The 20,684-nt window shown below is 38.5% G+C and overlaps 1 protein-coding gene across 9 annotated transcripts in view; it reads right to left on the bottom strand.

The window, feature by feature from the left end:
• Nucleotides 1–20,684, bottom strand: part of ULK4 (unc-51 like kinase 4) — a 499,972-nt gene that overhangs the window by 293,871 nt on the left and 185,417 nt on the right. For all 9 annotated transcript variants that reach the window (XR_011496460.1, XR_011496461.1, XM_044754392.2 and 6 more), the window contains 3 exons: nt 20,305–20,356; nt 20,061–20,205; nt 5,987–6,079 (listed from right to left, as the gene is read on the bottom strand). Coding sequence is in view for 7 of the 9 variants with exons in the window: in XM_044754392.2 (XP_044610327.2) it covers nt 5,987–6,079; nt 20,061–20,205; nt 20,305–20,356 (290 nt within the window). In the remaining 2 variants the exon portion in view is untranslated. The remainder of the gene's footprint in view (nt 1–5,986; nt 6,080–20,060; nt 20,206–20,304; nt 20,357–20,684) is intronic.

Genomic DNA, 20,684 nt, shown 5'->3' with positions numbered 1-20,684 from the left:
ATATTCCTCCTGAGAGTAAAATTGGACCAACGTGGCAAACAATTTACCTTTATGCTATAAAGGTAATAATAAACTAGAATTACCAGGGCAGTTTTGTTTTAAAAAAATCCCTCCCAGGTACAATGCAGATCTGATCATGCTCTTGTCCCTTATCTGAAGGGGAACAATAAATTCTCAATTGTACTATGATTAAGCTTTTGGAGACTTCTTTATCCACTAAGAATTCTATAAAATAAGAATAAACACAATAAGATAATAAATGTTGCATTTGATATAAACTGGTTTAATATTCCAATAGCTATGGGTACTCCAAACTCTTAATATGTAAAAGCTAAATTAAGATGACCATCCTTCAAAGAACATGACACTAAAAGATCCAAAAAATAAGTTAAATTTATAACAAATGGTTCATGGTTATTTTTATATAACTAGAAATCTATCTGCACATAAAAATTAAGGCATTCTCCTCTTAATACACACTTACAATCAAGCATTTTTGCCCAAAAACCACTGCTACCACATCACTGGGGAAGATCTCATAGGTTAATGAGTTACCACTGAGGCACTTGCCAAAATTAGAGGTGGATGACACTCTTCTCAGGGTTAGGCTTAACTTTGTTTTGGTTACAATAAGCAATTAAACATAGAACATTCACAAAAACTGACCACCTATTAGATCACAAGTAAAATCAAAGAATGAAAATTGAGAAACAGAACAAAAATATGATCTGATCACAATGCAATAAAACTAGAAATTAATAAAACAAAAGGACAATATTCACCTATCAGAATGGGCAAAGATGAAACACTTACACTAATTTGTAAAGGTTTGGCACAAATAGGCACTCTCACGCACTGCTGGTGGAGAGAGAACTGGCACAATCTAGCTTGGGGGCAGCTTGGCAGCACCTTTCAAAATGACACACGCTCACACCAGTGCTTCCCAACACTGCTCGCACTCTGTAATCACCTGGGGAGCTTCAAGAATTACTGATGCCGGTGTGCAGCCCAAGAGACTGATTTAATTGGCCTGGGCTTTAGACGTTTTAAAAGATCCCCAGATAATACTAACGCACAGACAAGTTTAGGAATGGCTGTTGACGTACCCTTTGATAAAGCAATTCCATTTCTCATTATTTATCCTACACACATATATATTCACACATGCGATGAATGACCTATGTCATCAATTATGGCTTTGTTTCATAATACCAAAAGATAAGAAAAACATAAATCTTCACCAAAAGGGGACTTGTTAAATAAATATAGAATATTCATAAAATGCAGTACCTATGTATCTGTTAAAAAGAAGTACAGATGATGTGTGAATTATATATCAATGAAACTGTTATATATATTTTTTAAAAAGAGGTGCAGAATGGTACAGACAGCATACTACCGTCAATGTGAAAAATAATACACACAAACTGGTACAAGTGGCTATCTCATTGGGTGAAAATATGCTTTTCTCTGTATACTCTTGCAAATACTGCAATTTGTAATGTGTTATGTATTAACTCTTAAAAAATACATTTTAAAAATTAAATATAAAATTAGTCTGGTCGTATCATTCTCCAGGCAAACATAATTTTTATAAGCTAACATTCAAAGGGACATGGGGGAACGTTTTGGAGTGAGGAAATACTATTCATCTTGAAAGTGGTGGTGGCTGCACAACTGCATGTGCTTCTCAAACTCAGAGAACTGCATACGTAACGTGAGTGAATTTTACTCTATCTAAATTATATGACAATAAACCTAACAAAAAATTTTTTAAAAGCTACATGGGGGCTGGCCCGGTGGCCCAGTGGTTAAGTTCGCGCACTCCACTTCGGCGGCCCAGAGTTTCACCAGTTCGGGTCCTGGGTGCGGACCCAGCACTGCTCATCAAGCCATGCTGAGGCAGCATTCCACATAGCAGAACTAGAAGGACCTACAACTACAATATACAACTAGGTACTGGGGAGCTTTGGGGAGAAGAAAAAAAACGAGGAAGATTGGCAACAGATGTTAGCTCAGGGCCAAATCTTAAAATAAAGAAAAGCTTACATGACAACTGGACCTCTCGAACAATGCTAGTAGGAATGTAAATTGGTACAACCAATTTTGGAAAATTGCTTGGTGGTATCTACTGGGTCTGGACAAGCACAAGCTCTGGGAGCCAGTACTTCCATTCCAGCACAGGTACCCAATGGAGACACATACACGGATTCACCAGTGAGCATGCAAAGGGATAGTCATGGCCACACTATTCATGACAGGAAAAAGAGAAATAACGCAGACATTGCTAAAAGTAAAATGGATAGCAGACTGTGGCGTATTTGTGCAATGGAAAGCCAGGCAGGAGGTGATTTAGTCTGCATATTAAATATTGGGGATATACTGGTAAGTGAAAAAGTCAAAGAGCAGAAAAACGTACATAATATGCTATTTATGTATAAAGGGAGAAATGAGAAAATACATATTCATATTAGAATACGTGAATGAGAAAATAAGAAAAACAAATACACATTGCATTTGGACACAAAATAAACGAAAGTGGTCAAGCATAAGGGATAAGAAGAAGAGGAGGAAAGAACTGAGTGGACAGGGGAAGGAATCAGACTTCTCAGTATCTCTCTCTTTATATATATTTTTTCCCAATATAAATTTGTTACCAATTCAAAAATGTTGCACTTAAAATGCACTTTTAAAAATCCAGTTAGGGAAATAAAACAAACTCCAAAGCTTGAGAGACCTGTGTGGTAGTATGAGTGGGGAATGAGGAAGCCAAGGGGATCTCTTGATTTTACTGTTGGAATTTAATTCAAATATATTCAAATATTAGTTGTGCAATTAAAGCAAAGAAAAAGTTTATCTAAAAATTAGTCCACTGAATTCTCCTTGTAAATTTTTTTTTAAAAAATAGAGTAAATTGACTTCTAAACCTAGTCTCTAAACATTTTTAAAATCAATGGTTATATATAGGTCATCCACTTTGCTAGGTTTTTCCCCTCTCTGTGAGGAAATTCAGATGAATTTAATAGAGTTAGCAAGAAGTAGCCCAGAAAACATGCCACATGACTAAGAGTCAACATTAAAAAAGTAAATGCAATCTGTTCAATCTATTATGTAGTATTAGGATTTGGTTTAAAGCTCCAGGAAGGAAACAACTATCTGAATTTGTATTCAACTTCTAATACAGATTCACTATTTAGAATTAAATTTCTTCTGTAGGAAGACAGAATGATGCCTTCCAAGTGATGAATTTGGAAGGCTCATTGGTCAGATCTTTTTTTCAAGACATTTTTTGTTATTGAGGTAACACTGGTTTATAACTTTATATAAATTTCAGGTGTACATCATTATATTTTGATCTCTGTGTAGACTAAATCATGTTCATCACCCAAAGACTAATTACCATCCATCACTATACACATATGGCCTGTCACCCCATTCTCCCTCCTCCCTCCTCCCTTCCCCTCTGCTAACCACCAATCTAGTCTTTGTACGTATGAGATTGCTTATTGTTGCTGTTGTTTTTATCTTCTACTTATGAGTGAGATCATACAATATTTGACTTTCTCCATCTGACTTGTTTCACTTAGCATAATATCCTCAACGTCCATCCATGTTGTCGCATTTGGCAAGTTTTCATCTGTTTTTAAGGCTGAATAGTATTCCATTGTGTATACATACCACATCTTCTTTATCCATTCATCCACTGATGGGCACTTAGGTTGTTTCCAAGCCTCAGCTATTGTGAATAATGCTATGAACACAGGGGTGCACATATCTTTACACATTCATGTTTTCATGTTCTTTGAATAAATACCCAGAAGTGGAATGGCTGGAGACCATGGTAGTTCTAGTCTTCATTTTTTGAGGAATCCCCATACTGTTTTCTGTATTGGTTGCACCAGTTTATATTCCCACCAGCAGTGTATGCGAGTTCCCTTTCTCCACATCCTCTCCAACACTTGTTACTTCTCGTCTTGTTTATTATAGCCATTCTGGAATGGGCATGAGTTTATATCCCATTGTAGTTTTGATTTGCATTTCCCTAATAATTACTGACACTGAACATCTTTTCATGTGCCTATTGGCCATCTGTTTATCATCGTCAGAAAAATGTTCAGATCTTTTGCCCGTTTTTTCACTTGGGTTGTTTGTTTCTTTGTTATTGAGATGTATGTGTTCTTTATATATTTTGGATATTAACCTCTTATCAGATATATAGTTTGCTAATAGCTTCTCCAAATTGTTTGGTTGTCTTTTCATTTTGGTGATGGTTTCCTTTGCTGTGCAGAAGCTTTTTAGTTTAATGTAGTCCTATTTGTTTATTTTTTTCTTTTGTTTCCCCTGCCTGGTGAGACATGGTATTCAAAAAAATGCTACTAAAACTGATGTCAAAGAGCATACTGCCTATGTTTTCTTCTAGCAGTTTTATGGTTTCAGGACTTACATTCAAGTCTTTACTCCTCATTGCAACCCCTACCAAGGTTCTAATGACTTTTTCACAGAAATAGAACAAAGATGTATATGGAGCAACAAAAGACCCCAACCAGCCAAAGGAATCCTGAGAAAAAACAAGAAAGCTGGAGGTATCACCCTCCCTGATTCCAAAATATACTATAAAGCTATAGCAATCAAAACAGCATGGTACTAGCACAAAAACACACACAGATCAATGGAACAGAACTGGGAGCCCAGAAATAAACCCACGCATCCAAAGACAGCTAATTTTCAAGAAGGGAGCCAAGAACATACAATGGAAAAAGGAAAGTCTCTTCAATAAATGGTGTTGGGAAAACTGAACAGCCACATGCAAAAGAATGAAAGCAAACCATTATCTTACACCATACGGAAAAATTAACTCAAAATGGTCAGACTTATAAAAGGCTACAGAAACACAGGATTCAGAATTGGCAAGGACAAAAAGGGTATTAGTTAAATGCTTCTCAAATTCTTTTGCCACATGGCACAGAGAGGACAGGGTAATATTTACATGTCACTCTCTGGAAACGAATGAGGCTCCTCACATAAGAAAAGAAATGAGCCTGAGAGCTGCTATAGCCCTAGCACCAAAGATAACCCAAAGTCCGAGAGCACCTTGGCACCCCTGTGACTCAGTCATGGCCACCTCCCTCTGTGCCCTGGCACACACCCACAGGGAAGGTTGTTTTGGTTCAGCCTGTCACTCAATACGGATACTCTCTACAAAGATTTTCTTGTTCACTAGTAACACCAGTGATGGTGGCTCATCACTATGCAGTACCTTCTGCGGTAGAAAGCAGACCAGATGAAGTCAGGGTGGTTGGGACTGTGGAATTTAGTTCCCTGTTAAAGACCAACTGACAATTCCAAAGGCACACTGCTCCTACAGGTGGATCCAAACCCAAAAGGTCCTCAGATGTCACCTACACAACTAAAACTAGTGTTCTTGTTTGAAAGCAAGGAGGGTCTCTTCTTTGCCCTTTCTCCAGACCTGGGGGCTCTCTGACAAACTTGCCTTTGCCAGACTGAAGCAGGTGCCACTATCCTAGCAACTAGTTCTAAAAAATTTGACATCATCACATGTAATATCTTCAGTAAAAGCAAAAACTCTCCACTACTCAATAAAAGCATGTCAACTAAATAAAACAGTAGAAAGTAATAATCTATAAATACTATAGAGATCTAATAAACAATTGTTAGGTACAATATGAGGCACCAATTGACATTTTTTAAAGCATATGTGGTAGTTTTTTATCTTTAAAGAATTTATAATTTTAAAGCATCATAAACTCCACAGTATGCAAACTCCAATAAGGGTTAAAAATATGAGAACAAGACTCAAAATAGCATAAATGACAGATATTACAAACCATAAAACATGAAAAATTACCACTTTGGTAACTCAAATGTTAGTTTTCTAGAAGCTTATCATCTTGAACAACATTTTCAGAACACGTAAAATTCATTTTATAAATGAGAAACAAGAAAAAGAAATTTGAAGTTACAGTACCTGGTAAAAGCTGGATTGTGTTCCGTCATGGCAACCAGCAGTTTCAGAGCATATGCTGGTACTGGGTCAGGCTCCGAGAGAATGTGCTCATACCTGAAATGATAAAGTGATTACAGAGAACACTCAGTGGTTTTCTCACTTAAATCTCCCCTACACAACAGAAACAATATACTATAAGGTACAAACATCTGGAGGGAAAAAAAAAGATGCTGAAACAAATGTATGAGGTACAGGACCTGCACAGGGTATTTAACCTGACAAAGCTTTGAAGAGCTTCACTTGACGATGATGATGATGATGCTGACCCACCTCACAGAGGACTGTTCTTGGGAAGATTTAATGAGACAATCCACATAAAATGATTAGCACTGAGCTGCACACATACTATGAGACCAATAAACATTAGGCATTTGTGCCGGGGGTCCCCAGGACCACCCTCACATTCAAAGATGCACTAGAGGACTCAGGAGACTCGCATACAGTCGTACTTAGGGTGGAGATTTAGCACAGTAACACAACAAGGACACACAGTTGAATCATAAGGGCGAGGGCACAGGTGGACACTGGAGGATTCTGTGTGCAGGCTTCTTTATGCTCTCTCCCTCCCATCAGGGGTCAGACAGAGCACACTCTTTCACTCAGCAACAAAAATACAGCACATGTATGTGAAGTTTCTGCCCAAGGAAGCCCATTACAGACTCAAGTGACCAACATTTTTATTGGGTGCTGGTCAGCAAGGCCATCTCTCTCGAACAAATATCAAAACCCCAGACTCCCAGAAGGAAAGCATGCATTCAACATAAACTATACTGTTTGCACAAACACTCTAGGCACCGTGAACTACCTGGAGGTTAAATGCTGACTGGGAACCCTCTGAGAGCCAAGTTCTCAGATGACAGCCAAAGGCCATCTTTGCAAGCAGGCCTTTCTAAGGATAGCAGTCTCAGGCCTGCTATGTTACCTCTTTTCTGCACAGTATTTTTATTAAAACTTCAAAATCTGAAATGAAAATTATTACCAGAGAGAATAAAAGTCAAAAGGTCCTCATCAAAAGTTTCCACAACAATGTTCAGACTGCGCCCCCATGTCATTTGCTAGGCAGGGGCTGGTTTCTATACCGTGTCTTACCTATTAAGGTTCAGTTATCCAGCATACAGCACCATGTAGATGCTCAATAAATAAGCATTGGGTGGGTGGGTGGATGGATGGATGGACAGGCAGACAAACAAACCAACCAATCAACTTTAGGACTTAACTCTCTGTAATAACCAACAACTAAAGAGAGATCCATCTATCTCCAAAAATCCAAAATGTATATTTAAAAACCCATGACATGAAGCAGATGCTTTTCAACTAGATAACAGGGCCCCAGGCTCTTCCTCAGAGCCTATTGACTCTCATTTTGGAAATCATTATAGAACAAGTTTAATTAAGCAGTCTCTGAGCGCACAGCCATTAGCACAGAGCCAAGCAAAGGCAGGAGACGGACCACTACAGAAAGGCAACCCAGGAATTACTAGGAGTGAGATTTGAAAGCAAGAGAAAAACAAAAGAAAGCAAACTCAAGGACTCCAAACAGAGAGCTGTCTGGGGAGTATTTAACATAGCTGCTCGTCCCTCAATGGGACCCGAGGGCCCATTACACACCACAATGCTCAAAATAGAGGAAGTGAGTCAAGAAAACGGCCAATTGGGTAGAGTGCTCTATTTAAAGAGGCAGCAAGAACCATATTTTAGAAAGTTTTCTTACAAAATATTTCTAAATTATAGCAATTAAAAGATTTGCCCATGTATGACAAAGATTAAAGACAAAATACCAATCTTTCATAATAAAATCATAAATAAATTAATAAATCAAAGAGAACAGTATGTTAAAACATACAGCACAACCAATCATAAGTAATTTTAGAGAAGAATAAATCAAATTTAGGAAAACAATACATTTCATCACATGAATAAAACAAAAATCAAGGAAACATCTTTAGAGTTGATAAAAATGTACTCGTAAAACAACATCCAATTCGACCTTTTTTGAAAAAGGAACAATTCTTAGCATACCAGAGAGAAATCATTATTCCTTTCTCTAATAGGCTTACAAAGTAAAAAACTCTTATCATCCTAAACTGGAGGTACGTTAAGACTACCCTCAGGTTCAATGATTTGCTAGAAGGACTCACAGAACTCAGAAAAGCTGTTACGTTCCTGATTATGGTTTATTACAGTGAAACGATACCAATTAAAATCAACAAAGATGAAAGGTGCATAGAGTAGAGTCCAGGAGGGGCCAGGTGCAAGCTTCCAGTTGTCCTCTCCCAGCAGAGTTGTGTGGACAGGACTTAATCCTGCCAGCAACAATGTGTGACAACAGATGTGAAGTACTGGCAGCCAGGGAAGCTCACTGGAGCACTGGTGTCCAGGGTTTTATTAGGGGTCAGTCACATAGGCCTGGAGTGCCTGTGTGGTTAACCTTACTTACTCAGTCTGCAACCCCTCTGGAGGTCAAGCAGCTACGGTGTGGCCCAAGGGCCTCACCATAATTCACATTGTTAGCATAAATTATCTGGCATGGCTCAACGCCCCATGCATACAGAGACTCTCTTATCAGGCGGGATATTCCAAAGGCTCAGAAGTCATCTCCCAGAAGACAGTAAAGGGCCAGTTTCTTTGTAACGTGCAGGGTTGGAACACCCCACACCCGATTAGTTAACACTTCAGGGGACACATCCTTAATAGGGAAACTGAGGCACTGCTGAGTTTAAAGTGAGGCATTAAAGTCAGAGATAAGAGAAGAATGTGCTCTTCCACTGCTTACCAGTATGTGGAAATTGTCAGCCAGAGAAACTCCTGATGAGTCACTCACATACCCAGGATAACTGGCTCCCCTTGCCCCAACTCCCAGACTTAGCTGAGTCACTGAAGAAAGCACCACAAGCCTACAAATTTAAAAATGCTTCCCATGTGACCTTCTTACTCATATGCTTGTGTGGAAAGTACAGGATAAAATATGGACAACTAGTTAGAAATATAATACAGAAAACAATCTCAATAGGACTAAAAAATATTAAATATTCTAAAATAGACTTAACAAGAAGATATAGAATCTACATTTAAAAAGAAATCACTGATGAAACTTTACTGACTGAAATACAAATGTCTTGAGGTTGTTTGAGGTTATCTAACCTTGAAACTGGAGGTAAAGATGAAGGCTGTCTCAGCCTGGGCAGGAGAATTTCCCCAAAGAACATGTTTTTCTCCTCTTGGAAAAAGAAGGGTAAAGTTCATAATGGGTATGTTTAGAATACGAATATTAAATATATTGAATATATTTTAGTTTAATCAAAGATAGGTTTATACTGGTCAGGAAGAACTGGCCAAAAGAATGCTGTGATTTATTAAGTTTGTCTTCTAAAGAGAGAGAAAGCAGCGAGCTGATGGTAATTGGATCTCGCACTCCTCTGAATGCAACCTGGCAGGAAAAAAACAGTGATAATCCTGGACTCCTGAAACAGCCTCAAAGGACAGTGGCCAGTGTGAAACTGGCCCATTTTGATGGACAGGGGCTAGAGAGGAGCACTCCGCATGCCCCAAGCCTGGCCATAGAATGAGTTTGCTATTGACATAAGAGCATGCTGTCCAGAGAATGTCCCAAGTCCCTTCTTTTCTACTTCTAGGATCCTCCCCAAATAAAGGGTCTTTGCTAGGTCCCAAACAGCTGGAACCCAGGCAGGAAAAGCTATTCATACTAAATTCAAATCTACCCCGAAGGAGAGAAAACTTCTAAAAATCACATATTCAGGGATCAAAGAGACAGGCCCTTCCCTATCTTGTCAAGCACCTGGTATAACCAATACCCAGTTTTAGGTAAGATGGCAGGAAATTGATCTAAATAACACTAGAATTCTGCGAGAAGCTGTTCTGGGGATGTGACCAAAGAACTAGCGAAGCTGAAAGAAGTGCCTGTCTTGTTGAGGGAAAGGGGAAGCATCGTATCGTAAAATGGTCCAACTGCTGGAACTAAGCCACAAATTCACATTTCACATCTCACTGGAGTGGACTCTGAGAAACTGGGGGAAAGAGTGATTCCAGAATATCCAAGGAACTTTAGGGAGAAATACAATAAGGAAGACCCTGCTAAATGAAAAGCTAAAGTACTTTATAAGACCACAATAATTATTAAGTATAGGGTGGGATCAAGAATCCATCCATAAATTAAAAAGAAAGAAACATGACACAACATTGGACAAGAAAGACTAATCTTAGAAAGAGAGTTAGAATGGTCAAGCCATATCTTACAAAAGTTTATCACAAATAAATTAAATACTTAAGTAAAAATGCTTAATTTCATTAGAATACCAAAATAAAATGTGTAAATATTCACATAATCTGGGGTCGGCCCCGCGGTTGAGTGGTTAAATTTACATACTCCCCCTAGGCAGCCAAGGGTTTTGCTGGTTCAGATTCTGGGGGCGGACATGGCACCATGCTGAGGCGGCGTCCCACATAGTACAACCAGAGGCACTCACAACTAGAATATACAACTATGTATTGGGGGGCTTTGGGGAAAAGAAGAGGAAAAAAAGAAAACTGACAACAGATGTTAGCTCAGGAGCCAATCTTAAAAATATATATATTTACATAATCTTGGGTAAGAAGGGCTCTGTAGCATGACAAGTGAGAAATGAATCAAAAAATATTTATAAAAATATATATATATTTACATAATCTTGGGTAAGAAGGCCTCTGTAGCATGACAAGTGAGAAATGAATCAAAAAATATTTATAGCTTTAAAGTTTTTAAGTATTAAATATTTCTCAATGGCAAAGCCATCATAAACAAATCAAATGAGGGAAAAATTACCTGCAAAGTGTAGGTAAGACAAAGAGTTAATATTCTTAATACATCAAAGTTATTGCAAACCAATAAACATCCCAGTAACAAAAACAGACAGAATCTACTTAAGAAGAATATAAATGGCCAAGAAGCATAGGGGGAAATGGTCAACTTCATCAATATCTGAAGGCATGCAGGTTAGAGCTGACAAGGGTACAGAAAATTAGGTGGTTATAAAGGGAAGCTGGTAATATAAACTGTTCATCATCTCTGAAAAACACTTGCCAAAACATGTCAAACATCCTCAAAATGTATATAATTTTTAAAACATTGATTCTACCCCTTAGAGAGTCAACAAAAGAAAATAAATATACATCCAAAGATGTAGCCCTGAAAAACGTCTTTGTAGCAGTATATATAATAGTGAAATGCTGGAAAAATCTTAGATGTTCAGTAACTGGGAACTGTTTAAATGGTTGTTGTACATTTATAAATGTAGGTGCAGATAAGTAGATTATAAGACAGTAACATAGTGGTATACATACAGATACAAATATTCACAGTATGATGTCTGGGAGTAGGCAGGAGAGACAGGTTCAAGGAGGAAATTTCAGAAGGTACTAGGTAAACCTCACCAGGAATGGAGAAACCATAAAGGGAACAGGCAGATGTTACCATAAAATGGTAGGCAAGAGGCAAAACACTGAGAGTCTTGAATGGCTAGGTAAGCACTGTTAATGTATCTTTCTACAGTCTAAAGGTTTTTGAGCAAGGGAATGACACGAAGACAGCGTGTTAAAATGCATATAACGGAGTGCAAGATGGACTCGAGGCTTAAAGGGCTTAGAGGTAGGAGATTGGTGGGGTTAGATAAAGAGAAGGCCACCAAACAGCAAAGGCGTGCAGGTGAAATCAACCTTTGGAGAAGCCCGAGGACTCTCCCCTGGACGGCAGTAAGAAAGGGGTAGACAACCTATCCTTTTTAAAGGCATTTGCTGTACAGTCTTACAAAATTTGAACCAGGTGATATCTTGAGTCAACTCCAAAATTTTATGAAATGAGAGGGTATAAATCAAATAAATAGTTGATATCTTGAGAACTTTCTCATCATGTGATTTTATGTGACCTGAATTCTATGTGATACTCTGTTGTCTTGCATGGATACACAGATATTTAAGTACCTGGTACTTAAACGGACACATAAGTGGACGGAGAAATAGACAGACAGTGAGAAGATAGAAAGATTAGATAGATAGGTAGGCAGGTAGGTAGGGAGGTAGGCGGATAGATAGATAGATAGATAGATAGAGATAATCTTTTTTCCTAAGTGAGAAAAAGATAGCTACAACTTCAAAATATGTGTTAAATGTAACTTCAGATATAAATCCTAATCTATTCTGGACTCTTCAATAAAATCAACAGCAAATTTTCATTATGAAGGCCTAAAAGGCTAAAATAAACAACTTCAAAAAAGCAACACTTGAGGTTTACAAAGTATTATCTAAAGGACTGGAGTGCTAGAACTATCCTAATTCAGAGGGATGAAAGAGTATTTAATCCTTATCTAACTCTCAAATTATCCCAATTTAGGTTCCCGCAGGTCGTACTCCCAAAGGGAGAAGAGAATCACTGTACCTAAACACGCTGATTTAGGTACACACTCAAAACAAAAGGATTCATAAAAGGAAAAAAAGCAGAACACTACGATGCTTCTTTCTGTGTAAAAATATTTGTGAATTAAAATTTTATCTGCAAATAAAATTATCTAAGGAAAGGCCAAAATGAAATACTCCTCTCTATTCTGATTCCTATCAAAGATGGCCAAGTTCATGCTGATTTTAACAGAATGCTGTGGTTAAGGCAGACAAAGATGCAATACAGAACCATCTGGATGTCCTTTGAGCCACCAGCATAGAAATCAGGTAGCCAAACTCATGGCTTTTGCTGGATATTCTTCCAAAGACAGATAAACAACTCTACAGTGTGTTGCCACTAATGGAATCCATTTATAAATTCCAATTTCTAAAGGGAAATACAATTCTAATTTGTAAGGAATATAGTCCTTTCTCAGATTCTAAAAAACAAAGCCTTAATAATTTATGAAGTCATTATGGCCCTGACGGTTGTACAGGTCACAAGAGAATTATAAAAAAAAGAAAGCCAGTACTCATTTTCCTCAGGAGAGAGATGCTGAATGCCATATTGTCATAAAAACATTATAAGCACATTTATATCAGCATGATCTCTTTTCAATACAGAACACTCAAAGCTAGAAGAAAATATGCAAACTAAAATACTTGTTGGCAAACTGGTTCCAGTCTACCAAAGGCAAATCGCACAGTAAATTTTCCCTATGGCTTGCTACCTCCCTTAAAGCCTTCCCTGACTATCCTATTTAAAACACGCCCCCAGGTCCCCTTACTACCATTCTCTAGCCCCTTACACTGTTTCAGGTTTTATTTTTCTTCACAGCACTCCCAATTAACTGAAATATTCTCATATATTTATGTGTTTCCTGCTTTGTCTCACCCACTAGAATGTAAGCACACTGAGGGGCAGGGATTCAATCTTGCTCACCACGGTACTTCCTGTGCCTGGCACTTAGCAGTCACCCAATACGTATTTATTGAATGGATTAACTAAGAAAGAAAGGAGGGAAGGAGGAAGAAAGGAAGGGTTGTAAGCCTCGTATTCACAATCACCGGATCTAGTATAAATTACATTTATTTACACTTGTATGAATATTAAAATTTCCTCTTCCCCAAGAATAGCAATGGTGTGTTTCCTAAGTGAAGGATCTAGTCCCATTTACAGTCAAATATTGAAAGAGAAATGCCCTCACCTTAGGTAACAAGTCTCAGAAAAAAACATTCAAATAGTTAGCAGATTACTTCTGTAGTACTAAGATTTTACTGATAATGACTAAACTTCTGAGAGGTGCCAATTTTAATTAATAAGGTCACTCTGGACTTAAGTTCCATTAAATATTGCCTCTTCTCTTCTGCATGAACCTTTAAAATTAAATCTTGTCCCTCTGCTGGAAAACTCATAGTAATTTTCTCAGTATGTGTGGGTATCTTTCTTCTCAGAAAAAACTTTTCTCATTAATCATACAGATAACTCAGTTACATTACTGGCATTCCAACTATCTTAAAGAAAGGAGGAGACACTGAAAGAAGGAAGGGGAGAAGGAGGAAGTGAGGGTACACACACCAAGTTAATGGCACAACCAAGATTCGAATACAAATATATTCTAATCACAAAACCAGATTATCGATGGCCAATATCACCAACTCTAATGAGCAGAGTTTTCTCAAGATGGTGGCAGAAGAGGAAGTCAGAGAGACTGCAAGCATGAGGGGGATTTGACAAACTGTTGCTGACTTGAAGATGGGGGGCCCACATGAAAAGAAACATGGGTACCTAAGGAATGTAAGGCAGCACAGACACAGGGACTTTGGTCCTACAACTGTGTACGTAGGTTGAATAAGGGCCTCCAAAAAGACATGTCCAAGTTGAAAGCCCAGGACCTATGAATGTGACCTTACTTGGAAAAAGGGATCTTTGTAGATGTAAACAAGGACCCTGACATAAGATGGTCCTGAATTTAGGGTAGGGTCTAAATATAAAGACAGATGTCCTTAAAAGAGAAAGGCAGAGGGCCCAGCCCAGTGGGATAGTGGTTAAGTTCATGCACTCTACTTTGGTGGCCCAGAGTTCACAGGTTTGGATCCAGGGCGTGGACCTAGCACCACTCGTCAAGCCAAGCTGTGGCAGCATCCCACATAAAATAGAGGGAGATTGGCACAGATCTTAGCTCAGCTACAATCTTCCTCAAGCAAAAAGAGCAGGACTGGCAATGGATGTTAGCTCAAGCCCAGTCTTCCTCACAAAAAAAAAAGAGGGAGAGAGAGAAAGAAAGGCAGAAGCAAACTTGAGAGACACATAGGAGAGAAGGCCATGTGAAGACAGAGGCAGAGACTGGAATGACACTGCCATAAACGAAGGATTCCTGGCAGCCTTCAGAAGCTAGGGGAGAGGCACGGATTCTCCCTTGGAGTCTCCAAAAGGAACCAACTGTGCTGACACCTTGATTTCAGACTTCTGGCCTCCTGAACTGTGAAAGAAAAAATTTCTGTTGTTTTCAGCCAATGAGTTTGTGGTAATTCGTCACAGCAGCCCTAAGAAATACCACAACCCGCAAGAAGTGACTCCCCCTGAAGTGAACAACCTGAAGGAGCGTGCAGGCAGATCTCTCCCCGAGTCTTTAGACAGGGACTCAGCCTGGCAGACACCTGATTTCAGCGACAGGAGATCCTGAGCCAACAACCCAGTCACAGTATCGGACTCCTGACCTACAGAGCGAGGCCTAAGAAACAGATGTTGATTTAAGCCACCAAGTTTGTGTTAGCAATAGAAAACTAATAGAATATTTAGAGTTTAATTTTTTTGTGTTATTACGCTAATTATTACTTATAATACAAAGTCAAAGTTTTGATGGTGAGCATCCTTTTCCGGTCTCTGACGTTAATGGAAATGTCCTTAATTGAGCAGTATTTCAAAACTGTGGTCAAAGGAGCCCTGGCATTCTGAGATGTTAATAGGAAGGCCACGGGAAATAGTGTCCTGAGGTCATATAATGTTGAGAAACTCTGAGCTGTAGAACGTTAAATGGGTGAACTGTGAAACTCAAAAGCAAAGGAACAGCACACAGAATGTTTCAGAAAGAACATGCGTTCCATGGCAGCTTTATGAACATCACATAAGCCTACAGTTTAAGAAAAGGGTTTCAAGATTTATTTAATTTATACTTTAAACATTTTTACTTGCATTACTTACAAACTTCTTCAGTTAAAAAAATTATTTCTGAAATATTTGGCTCCACTAGACAGCACGTTCCATAAAAGCAGAGGCTGAACCTATCTTGGTCATTATTATATTTGCAGCAACTAGAAACACGCCTGCGAGATAAGAAGTATTCAGTCAGCATCGGTGAATGAATTGGCTGAATAGGCGAGCAAGTGGTTCTCACCCAGCTCATTCCACATAACTCGCATGTGCAGATTTCTGCTGGTAACAAGCTGGCCTGCTTATTGCCCACTACTCTGCCTCTTCCACACCTGTGCTCATGCCACGCTTGCCTGGGGTACCCACTCCTTTTCTATCCAATCACACCGAAGTTTCAAAGTCTAACTCAAATCCTCTCTCTCTATAAATGCTACCGTAATCCTCCACATACAAAGGGCACTAAACAAACACTTGTAACTAAAGTTCATCTCTTTAGAAAGCAAAGCACATACAGAGAAGAAGTAATGGTTCTTTGATACTAATTCGTAATTTATATGGTAAGCAATTCGTTTATTCATGAAATTATAATAGGTATGGTGATGGCTAATTTTATGCATCAACTTGACTGGGCCAGAGGATACCCAGACATTTGGTCAAACATTATTTGGGTGTATCTGGGAGGGTGCTTTTGGATAAGATTAACACCTGAGTCAGTAGACTGAGTAACGCAGACTGCCCTCCCTAATATGGCCCTCATCAAATCAACTGAAGACCCGGATAGAACAAAAAGGCTAAGGAAGAAAGAACTCCTGCCTGACTACACTGAGCTGGGACATTGGTCTTTTGCTGCCTTTGGACTTGAATTCAAACATCTGCTACTCTTGGGCCTCCAGCCTGTCAGTTTTCAGACTGGTACTTTACACCATCAGCTCTCCTGGTTCTCAGGCCTTTGAACTCAAACTGATCTACACCATCAACTCTCCTGGGTCTCTAGCTGGCAGACTGCAGATCTTAGGACTTCTCAGCCTCCATAATCATGTGAGCCAAGTCCTTATAATATATCTTTTTCTCTATATAGACATCATATTGGTTCTGTTTCTCTGAGGACCATAACTAATATTTATTTTACTAATATATTTATTCTTACAACTGTAAGATATTTATTCTTACAACTGAGTTTTCATTCATATCACACAGCAGTTCTGATAAGCACCTGGAACACAGGTATTACATGGTATTTAATAAGATTATTGTCCTCCCTGAAAATTTTGCCAGAGCTATTAGAAAAGACATCCACTCCTTCTCTAGGACCACTGCACAAAAGCCATTTAATCACCAAGTAGAAAGAGCCTCCCTGAGAACAAAGCCACGTAGGTGTAAGTCTCATAGAGAGATGGTGAGAAAGATGCACAGTACTGTAGACATAACTCAAACCCCTGATTCCAGCTATATCTGATGCCAGCACAAGTCTCTGACCTCTCAGTTATGTGAGCAAATAACTATTTTCCAAAGTCATTTGAGTTGAGTGTTACTGTTTGCAAATAAAATAGTCTTAACTAATACAATACTTTTGTGTAAAAATTGGGGACCGTGAAAAGACTGTCACCTTGCCTTTATCCAAAGTATTGTTGAAGGTCAAAGAAGGATTAGTAATCCATCGACATTAATATGTCCATCTGACATATTATATTATAGAAGCCATATAGCTTCTATAAACTCTAAAAACTTCACAATTCTTAAGCCATTATTATATTTACATACTTAATAGAGAACACGAATTTTCCATTATTAGCATTTCTAAACTTATAATTACCAAGAGTTTTCTTCAAAGACCAAACTCTTTGCTAAGGTTTCCAGTTTTCCAGAGTCAAAGTTAAATGAATGCATTACTTACATTTCATTTTTTTAAGTTTTTACATAGCATTTATTGAGCTCTTACTATACAGGCCAGGTAGGCACAATGAGCATTATCCACTTCACGGCCATTTCACTTCTATGAAGTATGTACCATTATTGTACCATTACAACCTTTATTTTACAGGTTAATGGGAGAGATTATAATAATGTACTTAATAATAATAGTAGCAGTGCTAAACATTTTTCAAGAATGTATGCTGTCCCACACACTGTGCTAAGTGTTTTAAAGAAACATCCCATTTAATCCTCACAATTATCTTCTGAGTTAGTTACTATTACCTTCATTCTGTACATAAGGAAACAGAGGCTTAGAGAATGAAATGCAGAACCGAGACCTGTGCTTCACACATCAGAATCAGTACACAAGCTTTGAAAACATCCCACGCCACATCCCAATAAAGCCTGCAACATTCTCCAAAGTGCATTCAAGTTGCTTCATAAAAACCTGAACGCATCTACATCAGTCTTGCTCTTGAGCTGCCATGTGGTTTGCATTTGTATTTTCTTTAGTCCCTCATCTTGCAGAAGGTAAAGACGCATATTAAAGGAAATACATATTATTTATTCCAGCTCAAATGAATAAAACAGGAGTACTGAATTACAGATTTAACTTTTTATTTTATAAACTGTTCCAAAAGTGGACAAACTTCAGATATGAAGAAATTCTATGTCAAATTTGCACGGGTATTAACAAGCTACTACCTAAACTGTGAAGTCCTGTTGGAGGAAATCCTCCCTCTATTGTGTAGCAAAGCTCAGGTTCTGAAAAATGCTTCTCTACAAGTTGTTAGACAGCAGATATCCAAAGCACATCTCTTAAAAATCACAAATTTTACACAAAAACTACATTTTTAGGCATTTCTTGTTAGAAAGACACATGTGATTATACACAGTTTAGAAGTATAAGATGGCACTGAAAGCATTCATTAATCCCATGAGAGAAGGTTCTAATCTTATATTTACTCACATAAGTATAAACTATACATACCACACTCATCAATAACAAATGCAACCAGAAATATATGTATTGATAGTTTGTCACTGAGAAAGCTCCACATGACAAAGTCTTACATTTTTTTTCAAATAGCTAGTCATTTTCTTACTTTGGGTATCAAAAGTATTCTTAACTGTATATATATTCATTATCAGGAATCTCCCTGGAACGAGCTGCAGATGCACAGGAAGACAACGGAAGCAAGAGGCTGGCCCTATAAATCAAGCCATCACGGATCAACTCCAATCAGTCAAGACAAGCTCCCTCAGCAGGCAGAAGGGCTGACACATGCTGGCCTCACACTTCGTAAAATGTACCTTCCTCAACCAACTCGGAGTAGTTGAGTGCTTCAGAATATAATTAAATCTGGCTTCTACCTTGTAAAAATTAACTTTTTTAAAAATGAGAACAGGGAATCTTGAAAAGTTGAACAAATAGAGGGGAGCATTTGGTGAAACTACCATTCCTGAAAACCTGTGGGACTAGGGCCATCCCCATGGCTGAGTGGTTACGTTTGTGCACTCCACTTCGGCAGCCCAGGGTTCACTAGTTCAGTTCCTGGGTGCAGACCTAGCCATACTGAAGTGGCATCCCACACAGAAGAACTAGAAGGATCTACAACTAGGATATATAACTGTGTACTGGGGGGCTTTGGGGAGGAAAAAAAAAGAAAGAAAACAGGAAGATTGGCAACAGGTGTTAGCCCAGGGCCAATCTTCCTCACCAAAAAAAACAACAACAACAACAACAAACTCCTGTGGAACTGACTCAGACTGCAGCCCAGGCCCTGAAGCAAGCCAGGGTCAGGCATGCACATTAGTGCATGACACACAATCCAGCATTTGTTTAATCTTGTAAAAATTTCTTGAATAGTGATATATGGCATATACTTTTTTGACTTTAATTACTTTTCTTTGATAAAATTCACAGCATTGCCTGAATCATAAGGTGCCATTTTAGAGTTTCACATGTTTACATTGGGTATTCTTGGTAGGCATCCTACTGTGTGTTTGCTATGTGAGCAACGGACTAAAAGGAAAAAGATAACCCCTTTCTGTCAATTAATACTCATCACCTGTTCTTTCACCATCCCCCCAAAATATATCCTGTTTGTAATTAAACTTAATTTCCATTCCAAGAGTTTGAGGGGAAGGAAGATTTCTTTCCATCTCTACATTTCTGAGTAAGGCCAGGAAAAGTCCCAACTCCATGTTCCAGTAGTCTTGTAATGTTGATCTTGAATAATAAATCTTACTCCCCGGCCACAAATGCTGTTAAATCTGCATAACCTCAGTCATGTGCCTTGTGGAAAATAGCCAAGGCTCTCGATGGATATTTCTGAAGATAGACAGGGACTCTCCCAGGTCCCATACAGCGTAGTACTTACCACCTCTGTTTCTAGACCTCCTTTACGGTGAGCATGTTAAGCACACATACAAAAATATAAGGACACTGAGATCTTGACCCCATCATTAGAATTAGTTTGACAGAAGCATCCTGGACATCACACACTTCTCTGTGTGAGTGCAGCACATGGAACTTACTGGGGAAGTAAAACATCTCTAATGAGAGCCAGAAGATTGCTGTCAGAATCGACATTTGCCTCCTTCTTGTCATCCCCAACCTTCTGGTTCACGAGCAGACATGTGGTTTCTGAGAGCAACCGCAAGCTGAAGAGTCTCCACTCCACTTGAAAGAAAAAGAAATGCCAAGAACGTGACTACATGGAGATAAAATGAAAACAGAATGTGTAAAGGACGGAATTCTCATTGATGTGGTCACACTTACCATTTTGGCTTTGAACCAAGGAGACCAAGGGTGGCAGGATATAATCAACAACCTAAAAGAAAAGACGTAAAAGACTTGGTTCAGATCTCCATAAACACAAAACTGGTATCAACCACTATCTGTGCCTTTTCCACTGACAGAATCACTAATCAAAGGAGTGAAAAAAATCAACAGCTAAATTTATCCTGGATTTTAACTCTGTATGACATTTAATAAACCACCAAGCTCATTTAACTCTGAAAAAGTCCTCAGGTCAAAATGACATTATGATCATCAAAACAGTAATCTATCAAAACCTTTAGAGTTTATGAATGGAATTCTAGCATATAATGCAAAATCTGCTTGGCATGGGTTGACATTAAACCACCAAATTAATATAT

The sequence above is a fragment of the Equus asinus genome, chromosome 21, assembly GCF_041296235.1.
Source record: "Equus asinus isolate D_3611 breed Donkey chromosome 21, EquAss-T2T_v2, whole genome shotgun sequence".
NCBI lineage: Eukaryota > Metazoa > Chordata > Mammalia > Perissodactyla > Equidae > Equus > Equus asinus.
This window is presented reverse-complemented; position numbering and strand designations above follow the sequence as displayed.